General features: G+C 33.0%; 1 protein-coding gene across 1 annotated transcript; it reads left to right on the forward strand.

Moving 5' to 3' along the window:
- Positions 1-13,693: 13,693 nt before the first annotated feature.
- Positions 13,694-14,717, forward strand: LOC149224032 (uncharacterized). The gene is made up of 4 exons (XM_089383463.1): positions 13,694-13,727; positions 13,893-14,009; positions 14,110-14,235; positions 14,479-14,717. The coding sequence occupies exons 2-4, from the start codon at positions 13,920-13,922 to the stop codon at positions 14,662-14,664; spliced, it is 402 nt and encodes a 133-aa protein (XP_089239589.1). The 5' UTR covers positions 13,694-13,727; positions 13,893-13,919; the 3' UTR covers positions 14,665-14,717.
- The last annotated feature ends 803 nt before the right edge of the window (positions 14,718-15,520 follow it).

Here is a 15,520-nt window from a genome sequence, read left to right on the forward strand (position 1 = left end):
CGACATATGGATGATGTGCTAGCTAATAAACCATCATACATGCTTATTACGTCTATAAGCATGTATATATGAGACATGAATATTTTGGAATAGGGGTTTCAAAATTTTGATTTAATTACTAATCATTATATTTAATCTCCACACAATATTCTAGAAAATTCTTAGCAGTAGCCAAATATTAAAGGTTATGTTTTATTATGCATTTATTTTCTATTTTAATTAAATTGATTAATTAAAAAATTTATATGAACATGTTTCATATGAATATGTGTTTCAATGTCATATAAGAGGTATGTGGTAAGTGTTTTTCCTCTCTTATGAGCCATTTGATTAAGTAGGAGAATTTTCTCAGAATGAGACTTCCATAATTTTCATTTATTTACCAATAATTATTAAATGGATGGTAGGGATTTATTCTCTGTGAAATATTCTAAAATATTCTCAATAGTAGTTTTAATAGCAATAACACTGGAAGCATATGTTTTAGGGGTGTGATGGGCCATATTTCATTCAAGGGATACAAAGGAACTAAGGAAATGACACACACGAAATCACATGCAAGTTTGGGGTAGAAAATTGCAGGATTAGTACCTATTGATAATTGCAACTCACACTAAAATGTGACCACACGACCTCTCTTTACACTCTGTTACTTTAAGGTTGCAAAATTGCAAAAGGTGAACCTTAAAGTGTGATCTCTTTTGAGATGCAACCTGCCCAGAAACCTCATATGCAACCAGCTTATCATGAAGCACACAAAGTGGACAAAAAATACTCATGCACCTCAAGGTCGACTCCAATCGAGGTTAATACCTAGGGATCTAGTTTACATATGTCCTATTTTCAAATGAATAAATGGAAGGAAAAGGGACCTTGCCAGGGTTTTTAGTTGGTGGCCTATGTATGAACAATTCCTATCATTTTAGGCCACTCTTGAAAGAAGGTTTGGAGCAATAGTTCAAATAACAAGAGGACACCTCCAACAACAACAAAGGTTGAGTCTCAAAGTTGCTAGACAATGATTGGAAGCCTAGAAAGACCCTGCAAAAGCCACTTGCTCCGACGACAGTGTTGCACAATAGGGGACTTTACAAGGGTCCAATTATTTTATTTCTTGTAGTCAATTAATTATGCCTTTTAATGTTATTCTTTTAAAGGTGTGCATGACTAGTGTCATCTCTGTGCAGGTAGAATATTTTCATGAAGAAAGGTAGGGTTTCTTGCAAGAAGCTACGCAACTAAGGTTTTTGCGAACAAGCAAACCAACCCCACCATGTTACTCAAGGAACTGCACCAACATTAATGACATATGTATTAGCAAGAAAATGAGCATCACCATTCTATTCATCAACTTGTATGAATCATTGTATCTATTGAACAACATTGAAAACATGCATTAGAGTTTCCAACAAATTCTTTATTCACCTCATAAGTTCTCCATGATTACAATGTAATTATTTCCCATTATAATGCCAACAACCAAAATGAGATGAATTAGGCATGTAATAGTCATTGAGCATGAGATAATAGTGAGGAAGGTCAAGAGACATTAGGGTAGATGAAAGGTCATCCTCTCGGCTCCTGTAAGTATATCCTCATGCCTCCTTTGAGAGGGACTTTAGCACTTTGTTTTAGGCTAGGATTAGATAACTGATTTGTGCTTGAGAGCTAGAGGTACTCAACTCTTGGTGGCTAGTAGAGTGAGCTGCAAGTAGGCTAGGGTTTTGCATTAGGAAATAATATGAGCAACCCATGTTCCATTATTTGGTTTTGAAAAATTGCAAGATATGTACTTGAATTTGCAGTAGCATTAATAAGATGTTCTTCATGTTTGGCACCGTTTCCCATGCTCACTCATGGTGGTTGTATTGGTTGTCTAATATGTTCACTGTACTTGTATGTGTGATTTCATATACATAATATGTTATGGATTGATTCATAGTTGTTGTATTATGTTTTCTTTCTAATATGTGCTTACCTATTTCTTGCCATGTCAGTGATCTATTCTGAACTAATTTGCAATTAACCTCTAGCATGTTCTTGTTCATTTATGTCTTATTGGGATTTGGTTCACTGATCTTTCTCATGGCATACTCTTTCTTATTGTTGTTGTGACTTGGTTGTACCTCTTTTTGTAGTTTCTCAATTTTGGGCTGATTTCGTTTCATTGTCCTGGCATTTCATTCTTTCACTCACTCTGACCCTTTTTCATTTGATAATCAAGAGTGAGAACATCCAGGGTGGAAGCCAGGCCCACATACGAGATGGGGCTCCTATCCTAAATGGTGCAAGTTCTAATTAGGACTCCACACAGGGGAAACCCCCTAGTTGTTGTTGGTACATTCCTGCCCATCAACACATACATTAGAATTTTGATGGCTAGATGTTGAGAAAGATGCCCAAAATTTAATATATTAAACAATGTGCATGCCTAAGTGATGTCTTCCATGGATTTCTCCACAGATCCATAGATCTTCCCTGAAGATCCTCTTTATTTAACCGATTTAGTATTTTTGTACCTATCAACTTCAAATGACCATAACTTCTCAACCAGGAGGATTTTTTTCAAGTGGGATATATTGTTGGCAATGTTTTAGGGAGGAATATTGAAGCACACCATCCCTAGATTCAATAGATTATTATGATTAAAAATCAATAGAATTCAAACCTCTTTGACTTCACTTGATGAGGACATGCAATATATCATGCTATCATACTACTTCCTTGAAATGTTGTTTCTTCCTTAGTAATCCCCTTTCACATCAATGATATTATTTGTCATCAATGACAATATTATGTGCAACATCTAACAAAACAGTATCAAATAAAAAAACACTTCAATTCATGGTGTGTTTGTCATGAATTGCTCTCTCTCTCTCTCTCTCTCAAAATTGTCTCAAATATACTTTTTTTAATAAAATGGCAGAATGTGCTCGATATACATAACGAAACATGTTTCCTAAACATGTATGTATGAAATATGGTGACAAATATAGAAAATAACTTTGATATATAAAGGAAATTTCATGCATATATATGATCATATAACGTATGGTGTTGTATATAGAAAATGGAACTCATTCGTTACTCATTGACTAGTTCTAGCTTCACCACCATCATTTGCATACAAGAAATTGATCTTTATCGTCTTACTAGAAGAAGGAGCTCCACATTTTTTTTAGGGCATGCTTCGTCTCTCTTGGGACTCCAACGAAGAAAAAACATTCTCATTAGATTTCTTTCCATGATAAGTTACATACTTAAAAACAAATACCTTATGATTCAAGTCTAGGAAAATCATCGAAGATGATATAATTAGTCACGAGGGAACTATCCTCCTCCATGTTCCCTAGTTCTCTATTATATCACACTCCAGTAGTCACAAGAATAAAATCAAAATATTTAAACAAAAAATTCCTAGAATCAATTCAATTCATCATAGGGGAAAATATAACTGATGGATGATATCACTGGGAATGTCTCACCCACTGATGGAGATTCACTAGTGGGTGGTGTAATTAGCTACATAAGCGACTCAGACAGAACATCTACTATTGCCTCCACTAAGCTACTATGATGGACTAATGGTCATGGAACTACATGGGAGTTATCTTGGGAAACCACCAGGAATGGAATAATTAGAGTCAAAATAGGGGCCTTGTTGGGTGGCCTATAGATGAAGCTTATATAGGTGGATGAGATGGTGATGGTTATGGAGGAGGGTGATGATCAACACCCATGGGTTGTACAAATGATGGGATTTCCCCAATTGAGGTAAGTCAGAACAAACATCAAGGCAATGTGACAATAATGATGGATACTTGATGGGTGAGTAATGGATGGTAATGCATGATATGAAAGGTTAAAAGTGGAGAACTAAGAAAGTGACACATCCTGCATATACATTTATAATATTTCAAATAATAAATAAAAACACAAGACTTAAAATGGTTGGTAGGTGCACCTATCCATACAAATATGTTTTTTATTAACTAATAAAGTTCGGTTGTTTCTTGGGGCAATGAAAAAAGACAACAAATATTGTTTAGTTATGTTGAGGTCTCTAATTTTTTCTTTAGGTTTAGAAAAATCCTATAATTTTCATACATTATAACCCTATAATTAGAAATATTGGTTAACTGGCTTTGGGTATTGGGGATGGATGATAAAATTGAGTTTAATGAACTTGCCAGAGATAATTATGACTATTCTATGGTGTTTTGGAGATCCTCGTCGGTGACTTCAATGTAGCCAATGATGCATCGATTTCATCATTTGAATTTCTTGGTTCTTGCTCCAGGTTTCATTGTTCTCAATTTTGGTTTGATGATGATTGGTTTAGGCTTTGATTAAGTTCCATATTAACTAATTTTCATACAACTAAATATAGCTATTGTGTTTACAATATTATCTTGGGTATTTTTTCTTATTTTAAGCCAAATTAAAATAATAATAATAATAATAATAATAATAATAGAATTCTTACTTGGACTCAAAATATAATGTATGGTGTTGATTTGGCACTAGAGATTTTTCAAGAATCAACCAAATTGTTGAATATCTCCAAAAAGTGTGTCTTCCATTCCCAATATGGTAGAAAATGATTCATAGGTGCATAAATAACCAATCTCACTAGGAATACATGTGTGTTCCTAAAAACATGTGTCCATTCCTATAACACATGCATGTTCCTAAGAATCTAAGAATTTGTGCATTCATCAACCATGTAGAGATGGAAACTGATTAGCATCCTAGTTGGCAACTTGACACATGCTAAATGCCCATGATTGTGTGCACATTATTGTGAAATCACAGACTATTGATGACCCATTACTACTTTTAGGACCATCATATTCTTGAGAAAACCCCACACCCAAATTACCAAATTATTAATGATATTGATATTTTGTTAACTAAAATAATAGATAATCAATTAAACATTACTTTTCCATACTCAATCAATCATTACATAAATATAATTATCACATTTTACTTAAAAAAATTAGATTAAATATACCTAAATAATTAGAAAAAAAGGGATTACAAAATAAGAGTATTCCATAGTTATTATAGATATTCTGTGTGGTTAAACTATTTAAAAAAATATGTATGATTGTGAGACTCAAAGAAACATTCAATAAAGTGCTTAAATGATTCTTAAAAATTAAGACACATTGTTTTAGTGATTTGTAATTTGTAATTTAGTATTATAAATGAAATTAATCAAATTACTACTCTTTAGTTTTATTGATAAAATACATAAATTGTATTTTTATAATTACCCAATATTTAATTATTTAAAAAAAAATGAAATTCTTTTAAATATTATATATATCATTTTAATAATATTAACTATACTAATAGGCTGTTTACTATTCATCATAAAAACATAAGTAATTCATGTTATAGAAAAGAGAAATTTTATAATCACATATTTATAAAAGGAATGGATCCAAGAATTATTGATCGTTGATTAATGAAAGAAGATTTTTATAATCGCATACTTATCTAATAAAAGGAATGGATCCAAGAGGTTTTTTTATATAAAAAGAATGAATCCAAGCATTATCGATCGATTAATCAAAGAGGGTTTTTATAATCACATACTTATCTAATAAAAGGAATGGATCCAAGAGGTTTTTTATAATCACATACTTATCTATGAAAGGAATCGATCCCAGCGTTATTGATCGTTGATTAATAAAGTTTTTATTAGAAAACGATCAGGAGAAGGATAGAAAACTAACATATCATGAGAAGAATGGCAGTGGAGATATTTTAAACATTTATGAAAAATCACAAAAATAAGATTTAATTATTTTATAAATATTTTAATGGAATTAAATTTTGAATTTATATTTAAGTTTTATATCAGTTTTATAATATACTAAAAACAAAATTACAATTAGATTTTGATAATTAAACAATTAATTAGATAATTACATAAATTGAATCTATATTTAAGTTTTATATGAGTTGCCAAATTACAATTAGATTTTGATAATTAAACAATTAACTTGATAATTACATAAAAGTGATATATTATAATATGATTTTATTTGATATAAAATTAATATTATTAAAATAGTTTTGGAATAATATTTAAAAAATTTAATCATTATTATTTGAAAGTAATTATTTATCATAATTTACACGTTAACCAAAAATAAATATATATAAATAATATTTAAAATATTCAATGATAATACAAAATTAATGTTTATAAAAAAGTTTACATATATTAAATATTATGAAATTAACTTTAAAATATTTTGAAATAAAATGTTGAATTTCAAATTTATCAATAACTTGTATTTATAATATTTTGGATTTGTACTTAAGGGGTGGTCATTCGACATAATATATGGTAGCCGGGTGGCATACGGAGCTTTCCTAGTTTCCATGCACCCCTTTAATGCGTCATAATGAGTAAAGTTGGCATTAAGTTCTTGTAGGCAGACAACTCTCTCACTCGTGATAACGATATATTCCAATTTGGTCAGTGTGTGTTTCGGGCGATGAAGTGGGAGGTTGCAGAGGGGATTGGGTTTATGCTCTGGACTGCCTTGTCGAGATCACGACAACGGGAAAGAGAGGAATGCGGGGAATGGGATAATCTGGAATGAGGGGAAGTCTTGGCCAGGGATTGTTTGTGGGATCCTAAAACGTCGGAGGTGGTTGAGGCTTCGAGCCCTACCCTTGGATACTCTGATATGTCCATCAATCAACTTGTGTTATCAATAGAGGAGGGGTATTGCCTCGACTCTTAGTATAATTATGTATTTGTTAGTCTTCTTCGTCCCAATTACTACTGACCTTGTACGTGGTTTTGTTCTGGGCTGAAGGTTCAATGGAGATTTATCTGGGTTGGCTCTTTCCATGTTGGAGCAGCCTGCATAGTGTTGGTTCTCACCAGCACTCGCCATGGCTGGTGACTAGCTCGTTCCTAGTTTGGAGGGGAGCATTCTATGTGGGCACGAGTTGGGTTGGTGTTGATGAACAATAGAAGGATTGGTGGAGCGTTTCCAGTTACGACATCTTTGGGTTTGGTAATTCATTTTCTGAGCTCATTTCTCTTGTGCATTTATGTACCAATTAGTGTTTCTTATCGAGGGGGAGGTCTTTCTGCAGACCCCTTGTAATGTTTCATTCCGGCTCCTAGGGGCACGGTGGTCCTGCCATAGCTCTTCGTGAGGAAGAGTGGCAGAGGCATAACAAGGGAAGCCACTCGTCCTTGAAGAATGCGGCCAGCAAGGAAACAAAGGAGGATGCTGCAATTGCCCCTGCTCGCTCCCTGGGCCATGTAATAACACCAACTACCTTGGAGTCTCTAGCCTAGCTGTGAAATATTCAAATACATATCAACATCATGCGGGAACAACACCATGAGGATTGAAATAAATTGGTAGCCTACATCAATGATGTTCAACATGTTAAAAATGAAATATTAGACAACTTGAATAACATCCAACAACAACATCAACGTACCAATGACCACCTTCGAACTCTAGAAGAAAGGGTAGAACACATAGACTTCCACATGCATGAACATGCATACTACTTTGCTGCTCCTCATGTCTTTCCTCCCAACCTGCTTCCTTAATATGTTGACTGATGCTCTAGTTTATGTTCAATTTTGTTTATGTATGGTATGGCTAATAGGCCAATCGACAATAAAAGTTGGCACCGAGTGTCTTTGTTTACCTCCATGCCCTATTCTCAAAAGGTATGTTCGGAATGAGAGAAAAGGGCCTCTTGAGAATAATTTTGTACCCAATTTCTCTTTGATAATATAATGAAGGCTTGTTGACCGATAAAAAAAATAAATGGATTTGATATTAATAATAAATATCATTGTATCATTATTTTAACATCAATATTTTTAAGATAATTTCTACTATATTGATAGGCATAAATCCATATGAAAAAGATAAAAAAAACAATATTTTGAAAATGTTCATAGTAAATTTAAAATCATATTATAATACACTCTCATATAATATCATGTGACTATTATTAACACAATCACATTGTAAACTCTCATATAATATCATGTAACTATTATTAATACGATCACATTAATAAATATCGTTGAGATAAATAAATAAACATATATCAACCACATACAAAATCATAATTATATTAATAATTAGTTAAAGCTTTTTGATTTGAATACCACTAAATTGTGTTAATAATTAATTAATGATTAATTGAAGCTTTTTTATTTGAATACTCCTCTCACCCCAGGTGAAGACGGCCTGCGCTCCCACTGCCTCCCTCCACTACTATCCATCGCCATCGCCCGTACGGTTGATCACGATGTTTCAGTTCAACTATCCATCCATCCGCACACGGCACTAAGCAACAAACATTAATCAAATTAAAATTAATTGAATAATGTAATGTGCAGGTCACAAAATGTTCACTCACTATTAAATCTTAGCCATCTATTTCTTAAAAAACAAAAAATGTACAAGCCCACTTCCACTTGGTGTTGAAATATATGATCCTCATGGTTCATTGTATGAAGACATTGCGCAGGAAGAACTTGATATAACCACTATTACTGAAAAACATCATGCCATTCTCATCACAAAACAACCTTTGCAAATAGTTATCATCAGGATGGAAAAGTTCGTTTTACGAAGACGTTGCATAAAAAGACCTTGTGATGACCATTGCTTAACATGCCACAATATTGACATTGTAAAAACAAAAATGACTCGTGATGATGCAGACAACAAAGCCCCTGCCTTTTGTCGCTGGATTCAACTTTCATCCACGCGTTTGTTACGTCGCTTTCGGAGATGTCGTGTGAAAGAAACAAAGCCATAAGGACGAATGAACCAACGACAAACCGAAAAGGTTGTCCACGTCTCCAGCTTGCATGGAAATCATACTGGTTATATGTTGATTTACTGACATCATATGTTAATACCACCTTAATTCTTGTTATCTTCTCTTGCGCTGGTTATATGTTGAATTTTACTGACATCATAGGTCAACATCAGTTTAATATAAATAGAGTAATACGTAATTTTGTTTGGAGAATAGTGGAAATTTGGTATTTTGATAAAATAATTTGTAGAAATTTTGGGAAATTTGGTTTAAAGTTCTCTAATTTCATAATTTTGTATGCTCAAAAGTTTTTCATTATATTAAATCTATTTCCACCTAAAAATAATTTAAACTCTTAAATTGAATTTTGTGAACAAAAATCCACCAAATTTTAAAGAAAAATTTCTGCAAAATTATGGCTTCGATATACAATGTCAGTTTAAATACGATTATTGTTGACCTTAAAAGCACATGATCCATGGCGTTTCATGGTTGAAATCGAATGCTATTGGTGCGCTCTAAAAGCACATGATACATCATGTTTCATGATTGAAATCGAATGCTATTGGCGCGCTTTTGTCAGACTATCATATCTTTGGATTAATCTTTCCTCTCTCAATGGGTTCCCTCAAATGTCACTATAGTATTTTTTATTATGTTTTGGTGTTGTCTTATAAATTTGTTTGGAAAGGTTTTTTGGGATAAAATTTGGAAATATTTTTTTCCAAAGAATATCATATAATAATGTTTGAATTATTTGTATGATGAAAATGGATTTAGTATTTTTAAAAATTTTTGAGCATTAAAATATTGAAGTTTGATAGGTGTAATCAAGATTTTTCAATTTTTTAAATTTTTTTTTTTAGCAAATATCATGTTGAAATTTCCACTATTTTTGAAATGAATATGTGGTCTCTTTATATTAATATTTATGTTTTCTCTTGTAACTAGAATTCTAATGACTTGGGAAACTAGAATTCTAATGACTTAGGTCCAACTCTTGGTTGATTTTTCTCGAAGAGAGTTTTTAATTGTACACTAGACGTGCAAAATTATAACATGGACTAGTATTCTTGTGGAATTCATACGACCATTACATTATAGACTAGTCTAGGGAGGCCACAAATTTTCCCAGAAAATAGTGGAAAGTCTAGAATAAATTTTCCTAAAATCAGGCAAAATTTTGGGAAATCTAAACTCCAGCTGTCAAACTTCAAGATTTTGAGTGTCCAAAAAATTTGAATAGTGTGAATCCATTTCCAAAAAAAACCATTCAAACACTTCAAATTTTGTAAAAAAAAAATTAACTTTCCAAATAAATCTATAGCCTCGTAATTGAGGCATACATAACGACCTACATTATTTGCCGGTTCCTACGCCCTACATTATTAGCCGGTTCCTTAGCCTTCTATGTTTGAATAACAAAATCGGCATGTGCATTTCACTCATCTTTCTCTTAAATTTCTAGTACGAACCGCTGCGACTGACTTGGCCACTAATTAATTAATTTTTACGCTACAAGCCACCGCCACAGACTCAGTCACTATGGTGACATTTACGATACAAGCCGCCACGACAGACTCAGTCACTACGGTGGCACTTGGGCAACTCCTATTTCTTACCCCATAGCAAAGTTAATGCTATGGAGGTACCCCTCTGACAGCCTCACAGAGCATCATCGACCATACATCATTGGACCATGCATCGTAAACTTTATCTGTCTCCGGCATCCCTCTCCGGCTGCCCATCGAAACCCCCGGCGACCCTGCCCGCAGCCTCCCCTCAGATCGTATTGATGACGGACGGAGATCGTATTGATGCCGGACGGGAGAGCGTGGCCTCCACTCAGATCGTATTAATGCCCGACGGGAGAGCTCATTTACCTCACGCACGAATGGGACCAACCTTCTCCGGCCTTCAAAGTCCCGGCCAGCTCATCTACAAAACCACTCCTGAGCACTCTGCGGCGAACATAACATTATCTGCAAAACCATTCCTGAGCACTCCGCGGCGAACAGAACATTATCTGCAAAACCATTCCTGAGCACTCCGCGGCGAACAAAACAGAGGAGACGTTCAATACCTGGAGGAGCTGGCCATTGGTTATCGAGATTTGCGGTTGGCAAGGTTAGTGCTCCTGAAGCCTGCGAATTCTTGGTGAATTTTAACATCTATTTCCCTCCAAATTTCATTAAAAAGAAAGTTAAATTTAGTCACCATTTACAACAATATCATTTCAATCCATACTCGACTTTATAAAATATAAATGTAAGGAAAGTGTCAGGTTATACTTCTCTTCTAAAGATTTGATCAATCACATAGAAAACTTCAAGCTGATACTACAGGAAAGAAATACTTAATGCTATCATTCCAGGAGATGTTTGGAGGTTATGCGCTATAAAGGACTGGAAAAGAAATCTCTACAGCTTTACACATTTGGACTTTGCAATGTAGTTTGAATCACCATTAATTAATAACAGTTAATTAACTGTTATTCTTTTTACCAAAGTAAATCAATCTGGTCAATTTCTTGCTTCTCTGCCAGCAATATACACCATGTTGAAGTCTAACGATCGACAGTCAACTTCCATTTCAATGGCCATAGCCTTGCCAGGAGACCACACATACAAAATCGTTTCGATATTTGCCTACTGGCAGGATTTTGCTGTGTGTTTTTTTTACCCAATAGCTGGGCAAAGCAATGTAATCGGACACATTTACTCACGTATGCCGATAGCTGAAAGTGCTTTAGAATCAAGATTATGTATGTAACCCCATTTCCCTATAAATAAAAGGCTGTTGTCTTTTTTTTGTTTGAATTTTTTTTTTGACGCACAGAGTGCGTCGATTTCTTTGATTGAAATATGCCCCATTGGTGGGAGTTTCACCATCATGAGCGGCTAAACTCACACCAATGTATGGACCACAGGGCAACACAAAAATTTGTGATAGAAAAACATTTCAATGGCACTGAGAAATTTGATCATCTTCAGTTTAAAATAAATAAATTAAAATTAAACATGCTTCTACAAATACGAGATGGATTTGTCCATTCATTATAAGTTTTTGGTGTTTTTGATCGGAATCTTGTAAAAAAAAATGATGAAATTTTAATTATATTATATAAAATTAATTAATTAAATTTTAAGAAACTTATACCAAATAAACTGCCACCAATATTCCCAAATCTAATAGGCCATAAATAATAGGAGCAATATCTAACCACAGTTAGATTAAAACAAATATATTATCCAGCAGTAAACATAGACTACCTTTACTTATTAATAACTCGATAGACTAATAAATAAGTCTAGACCCAAATAGACTATACAATAAGGACCTCGTTGCATTAAAAGAATACATCAGTGGCAAGTGCGATTCGATAGCATTAAAATTTTCAAGTTCTTTGAGGATATGCGCACCACAACTAAGTCGAGGTTAGTTTATGGGTTAGTGTAAACTAAGAAAAGGTACAAATTCATTAAGAAAAAAAAAATAAAAAAATTCGATGCATTTTAGATTAGATAAATAAAAATGGTGAAAGTTAAAAATAGTTTGATTTATTTGTATTGCGTTGTTTGATGAGAAATTGTTTAAATGATTAAAAGTGGTTTGAATTTGGGTAAAAAGTTCAAAAAGTTTATTTTTGTAAATACAGTGTTTGAATTATATTTTTATAATAGAAATAAATTCAACACTGTCAAAAATTTGCAGTACACATAATTTTTATTTAGATTTACTAAAATCCCTGCAATTTTTTTCTTTCAAGAAATTCCAAAGAAAAAAACATAATCGTTAAACTAAAATCAGACTAAAATCAGTTGATGAAAGCACTTACAGACTTTGTCCTTACCGGATGTGCAACAGTGACCACAAAAAAATAGATATGAATATTGATTTATATTTTAATGTGTTTTTATGATGTTTTTAACAACCTTGTTGTTTACATATTCATTTATAAGGAAGTAAGAAAATGGAGGAAATTAGACATGAATGGGAGGTAACTATCAAAGGCACCAAGCAAGTGTTCACTTGTCTTGTTGGTGGCTGTGCGGGGAATTTGAGTCGATCTAAGCTATCTGGCCTTAATCATCATTGCGCTACCACCCACAATCTCCCACCAATTCCTCCACATCAAAGAGGTCGAGCAAGAGATGCAAATGCTACATGGGCGGTCAAATCAACAAGTGCAGTTAAAAGGCAAAATGCCAAAATACAATATGACTTAGATGCAAGGCTATGTCGTGCACGACAACAAGCATATAAAAGATTTGTCAATGAAGAAATTCTTTCAGCTGTAAGTATTTATTAGTATTTATTTGTATATGATTTTTTATTAATATTGTCAATGAAGAAATTCTTTCAGCTGTAAGTATTTATTAGTATTTATCTGTATATGTTTTCTATTAATATTAATTTATTGTTGTGGACTAAATTCATTGAAACTTGTTTTCACAGTCAGTTGCTACATTTGATAAGCTTAATGACACTTCAAAGCAAAGGATTTGTGAAAAAATTCAACGTTGGGATCAGAGTCTACCTCGTAGACGCATGCAGACAATGAAGCACATAGATATTGCTTTAAAAGAGAAAGCAAGCACTGAGGTTCCCGATGATGTGGGGGAAGAAGGATAAGATGGGCACAACCATATATTAAACTTTGATGAAACCAATCAGGACAATGACAACACAGTTGAGTCCATTTTTTTGCATATATTAATTTTTTAGACATTTTAACATTAAATAATATTTATATTTATTATAATTGTATACTAATTTCTCATTGTTATTTATATGCATAGCCTAATCAACAAAATTCCCCAAATTCAAGCCACCAACCATTGCGACACTCACCTAGATTTCAAGGTTTTCAAGGGGTTACTGGGCCAGTAAGTTTTTAATCCATATAACCTATTCCACCGAAAATATTAATATATAAATTGTTATGTTTTACCATAATGATGGGATGAGAAATGGATGTTCTGTATTATATATCCTTATCTTTGATTTTTTTTTATTATGTGCATGTGTGTTATTTCTTATTTATGGTGCAGGTGTTCCCTTTGGAACCATCACAATCAATGAAAACCCCTTGTAGAAGCCTTAAGAAGAATGGAAATGAAATGGTTCAAATGCTACAACCATCTTCATGTCCAATGTCACAATGCAAGGTAAGACTATATTTATTTATACTCTTATAATTTTATCATATTTTTACATTTAATTCTTTTTGATTCACATACTTATATCTATGTATAATCTAATGTTCAGAGTAATGAATATACATCTCCTAAAACACCTTTGCACATGTATGATGGTGGACATGATACTCAGCAAAAATCACATTCTCCTCAACCATTGCGACATTCACCTAGACTTCAAGATAAATTAAGAGAGGTAAGTTATATACTACATATCTTAGCTCATAATAACATTGACATATTTTTTTATGACTAGTTAATGCATTTTCTTTTCATATTCCTTACATGTTCACCATATTCTCATTATATCTATATAGATTTTGATATTTATTGATAGCTAGTCAATGAAATGTCTTTTCATATTCATTACATGGTCAGCATATTTTCATTATATCTATGTGGATTTTGATATTTATTGATAATGTTTTAATTTCCACAGAAAACAAAAAAGATAAATGTTGATGCTATGGTTAAAAGGACCAAAATCACGCCAAAGGACTTGAAAGCACGTGGGTTCAAGTCACGCAAACAATACATAGAGCATATATGCTCAACTAGCATTGCTCTCACTAAACCCACTAGGTTTGCTACTTTGAAGGCTAAACATTCCAGCAAGTTTAAATGACTTAGGCTACAATAATATAACTTTAGCCATTGTTTTATCTATAAAGGGGCTACAAGGACAGTTTCAATATATGTAATCTCTGTATTCTTTAGACTTTTTAATACATCATTTTTTTTTCCAAAAATTGTTTCCAGGTGCTAAGTATGTCTTTAAAATGCCAACATCATAAAGATTTTAAATATATTTGCATGATATTCCTCTGAAGTACTGCCCTTCACTAGCTACGTTTGCCCTTATCTGTCCAACTTTATCCTAGCTGCTATCGCATCAATCCAAGAAACAGTGAATCCGTGACTTTAAAGGCGAAATAATGCACACAAATATATACAAAGGAATAAAAACAGGATAATATATTCCTGAATGATTCAGTGCTCAGTCTCCTGGCATCCTTATCAAAGCATAATTAACAAAATCTAATGTTATTAATTATTAATGCAGTAAACCGCTCCAAGACATCATTATCTCCATATGTGACCGCATTTTTTAGCACCCATTTCAATCATCCCTTTGCTCACGTAGATAGTTTCTGGTTATGTTAATAGGTGTGATAGGTCTTCATAATTTTAGTTTTAAAAAAGGAAAATAATAATGTTGTAGATTTCAACTATATATCTGTTAATTTTTAGTGGTGTATTTTAGAATAAGTTTTTCCAGAATTTCCATTCTTTAAAGAAAAATTATGAATGTTATAGATTTCAACAAATATGCACATAAATAATTCATATAATAACGAAGCATGATTCATAGGCATGATGATTTGATAATCAATGAGGTCAAGGCTAGAGGAAGGTTCTTACTCTAGAAATATAGCCTTTCAGAGATCTATTTTTGGTATTTCGGAGCTTACTACTACATA

This window comes from Pinus tabuliformis, chromosome Q, assembly GCF_031772625.1.
Source record: "Pinus tabuliformis cultivar Carrire ecotype Pingquan chromosome Q, CPIR1, whole genome shotgun sequence".
NCBI lineage: Eukaryota > Viridiplantae > Streptophyta > Pinopsida > Pinales > Pinaceae > Pinus > Pinus tabuliformis.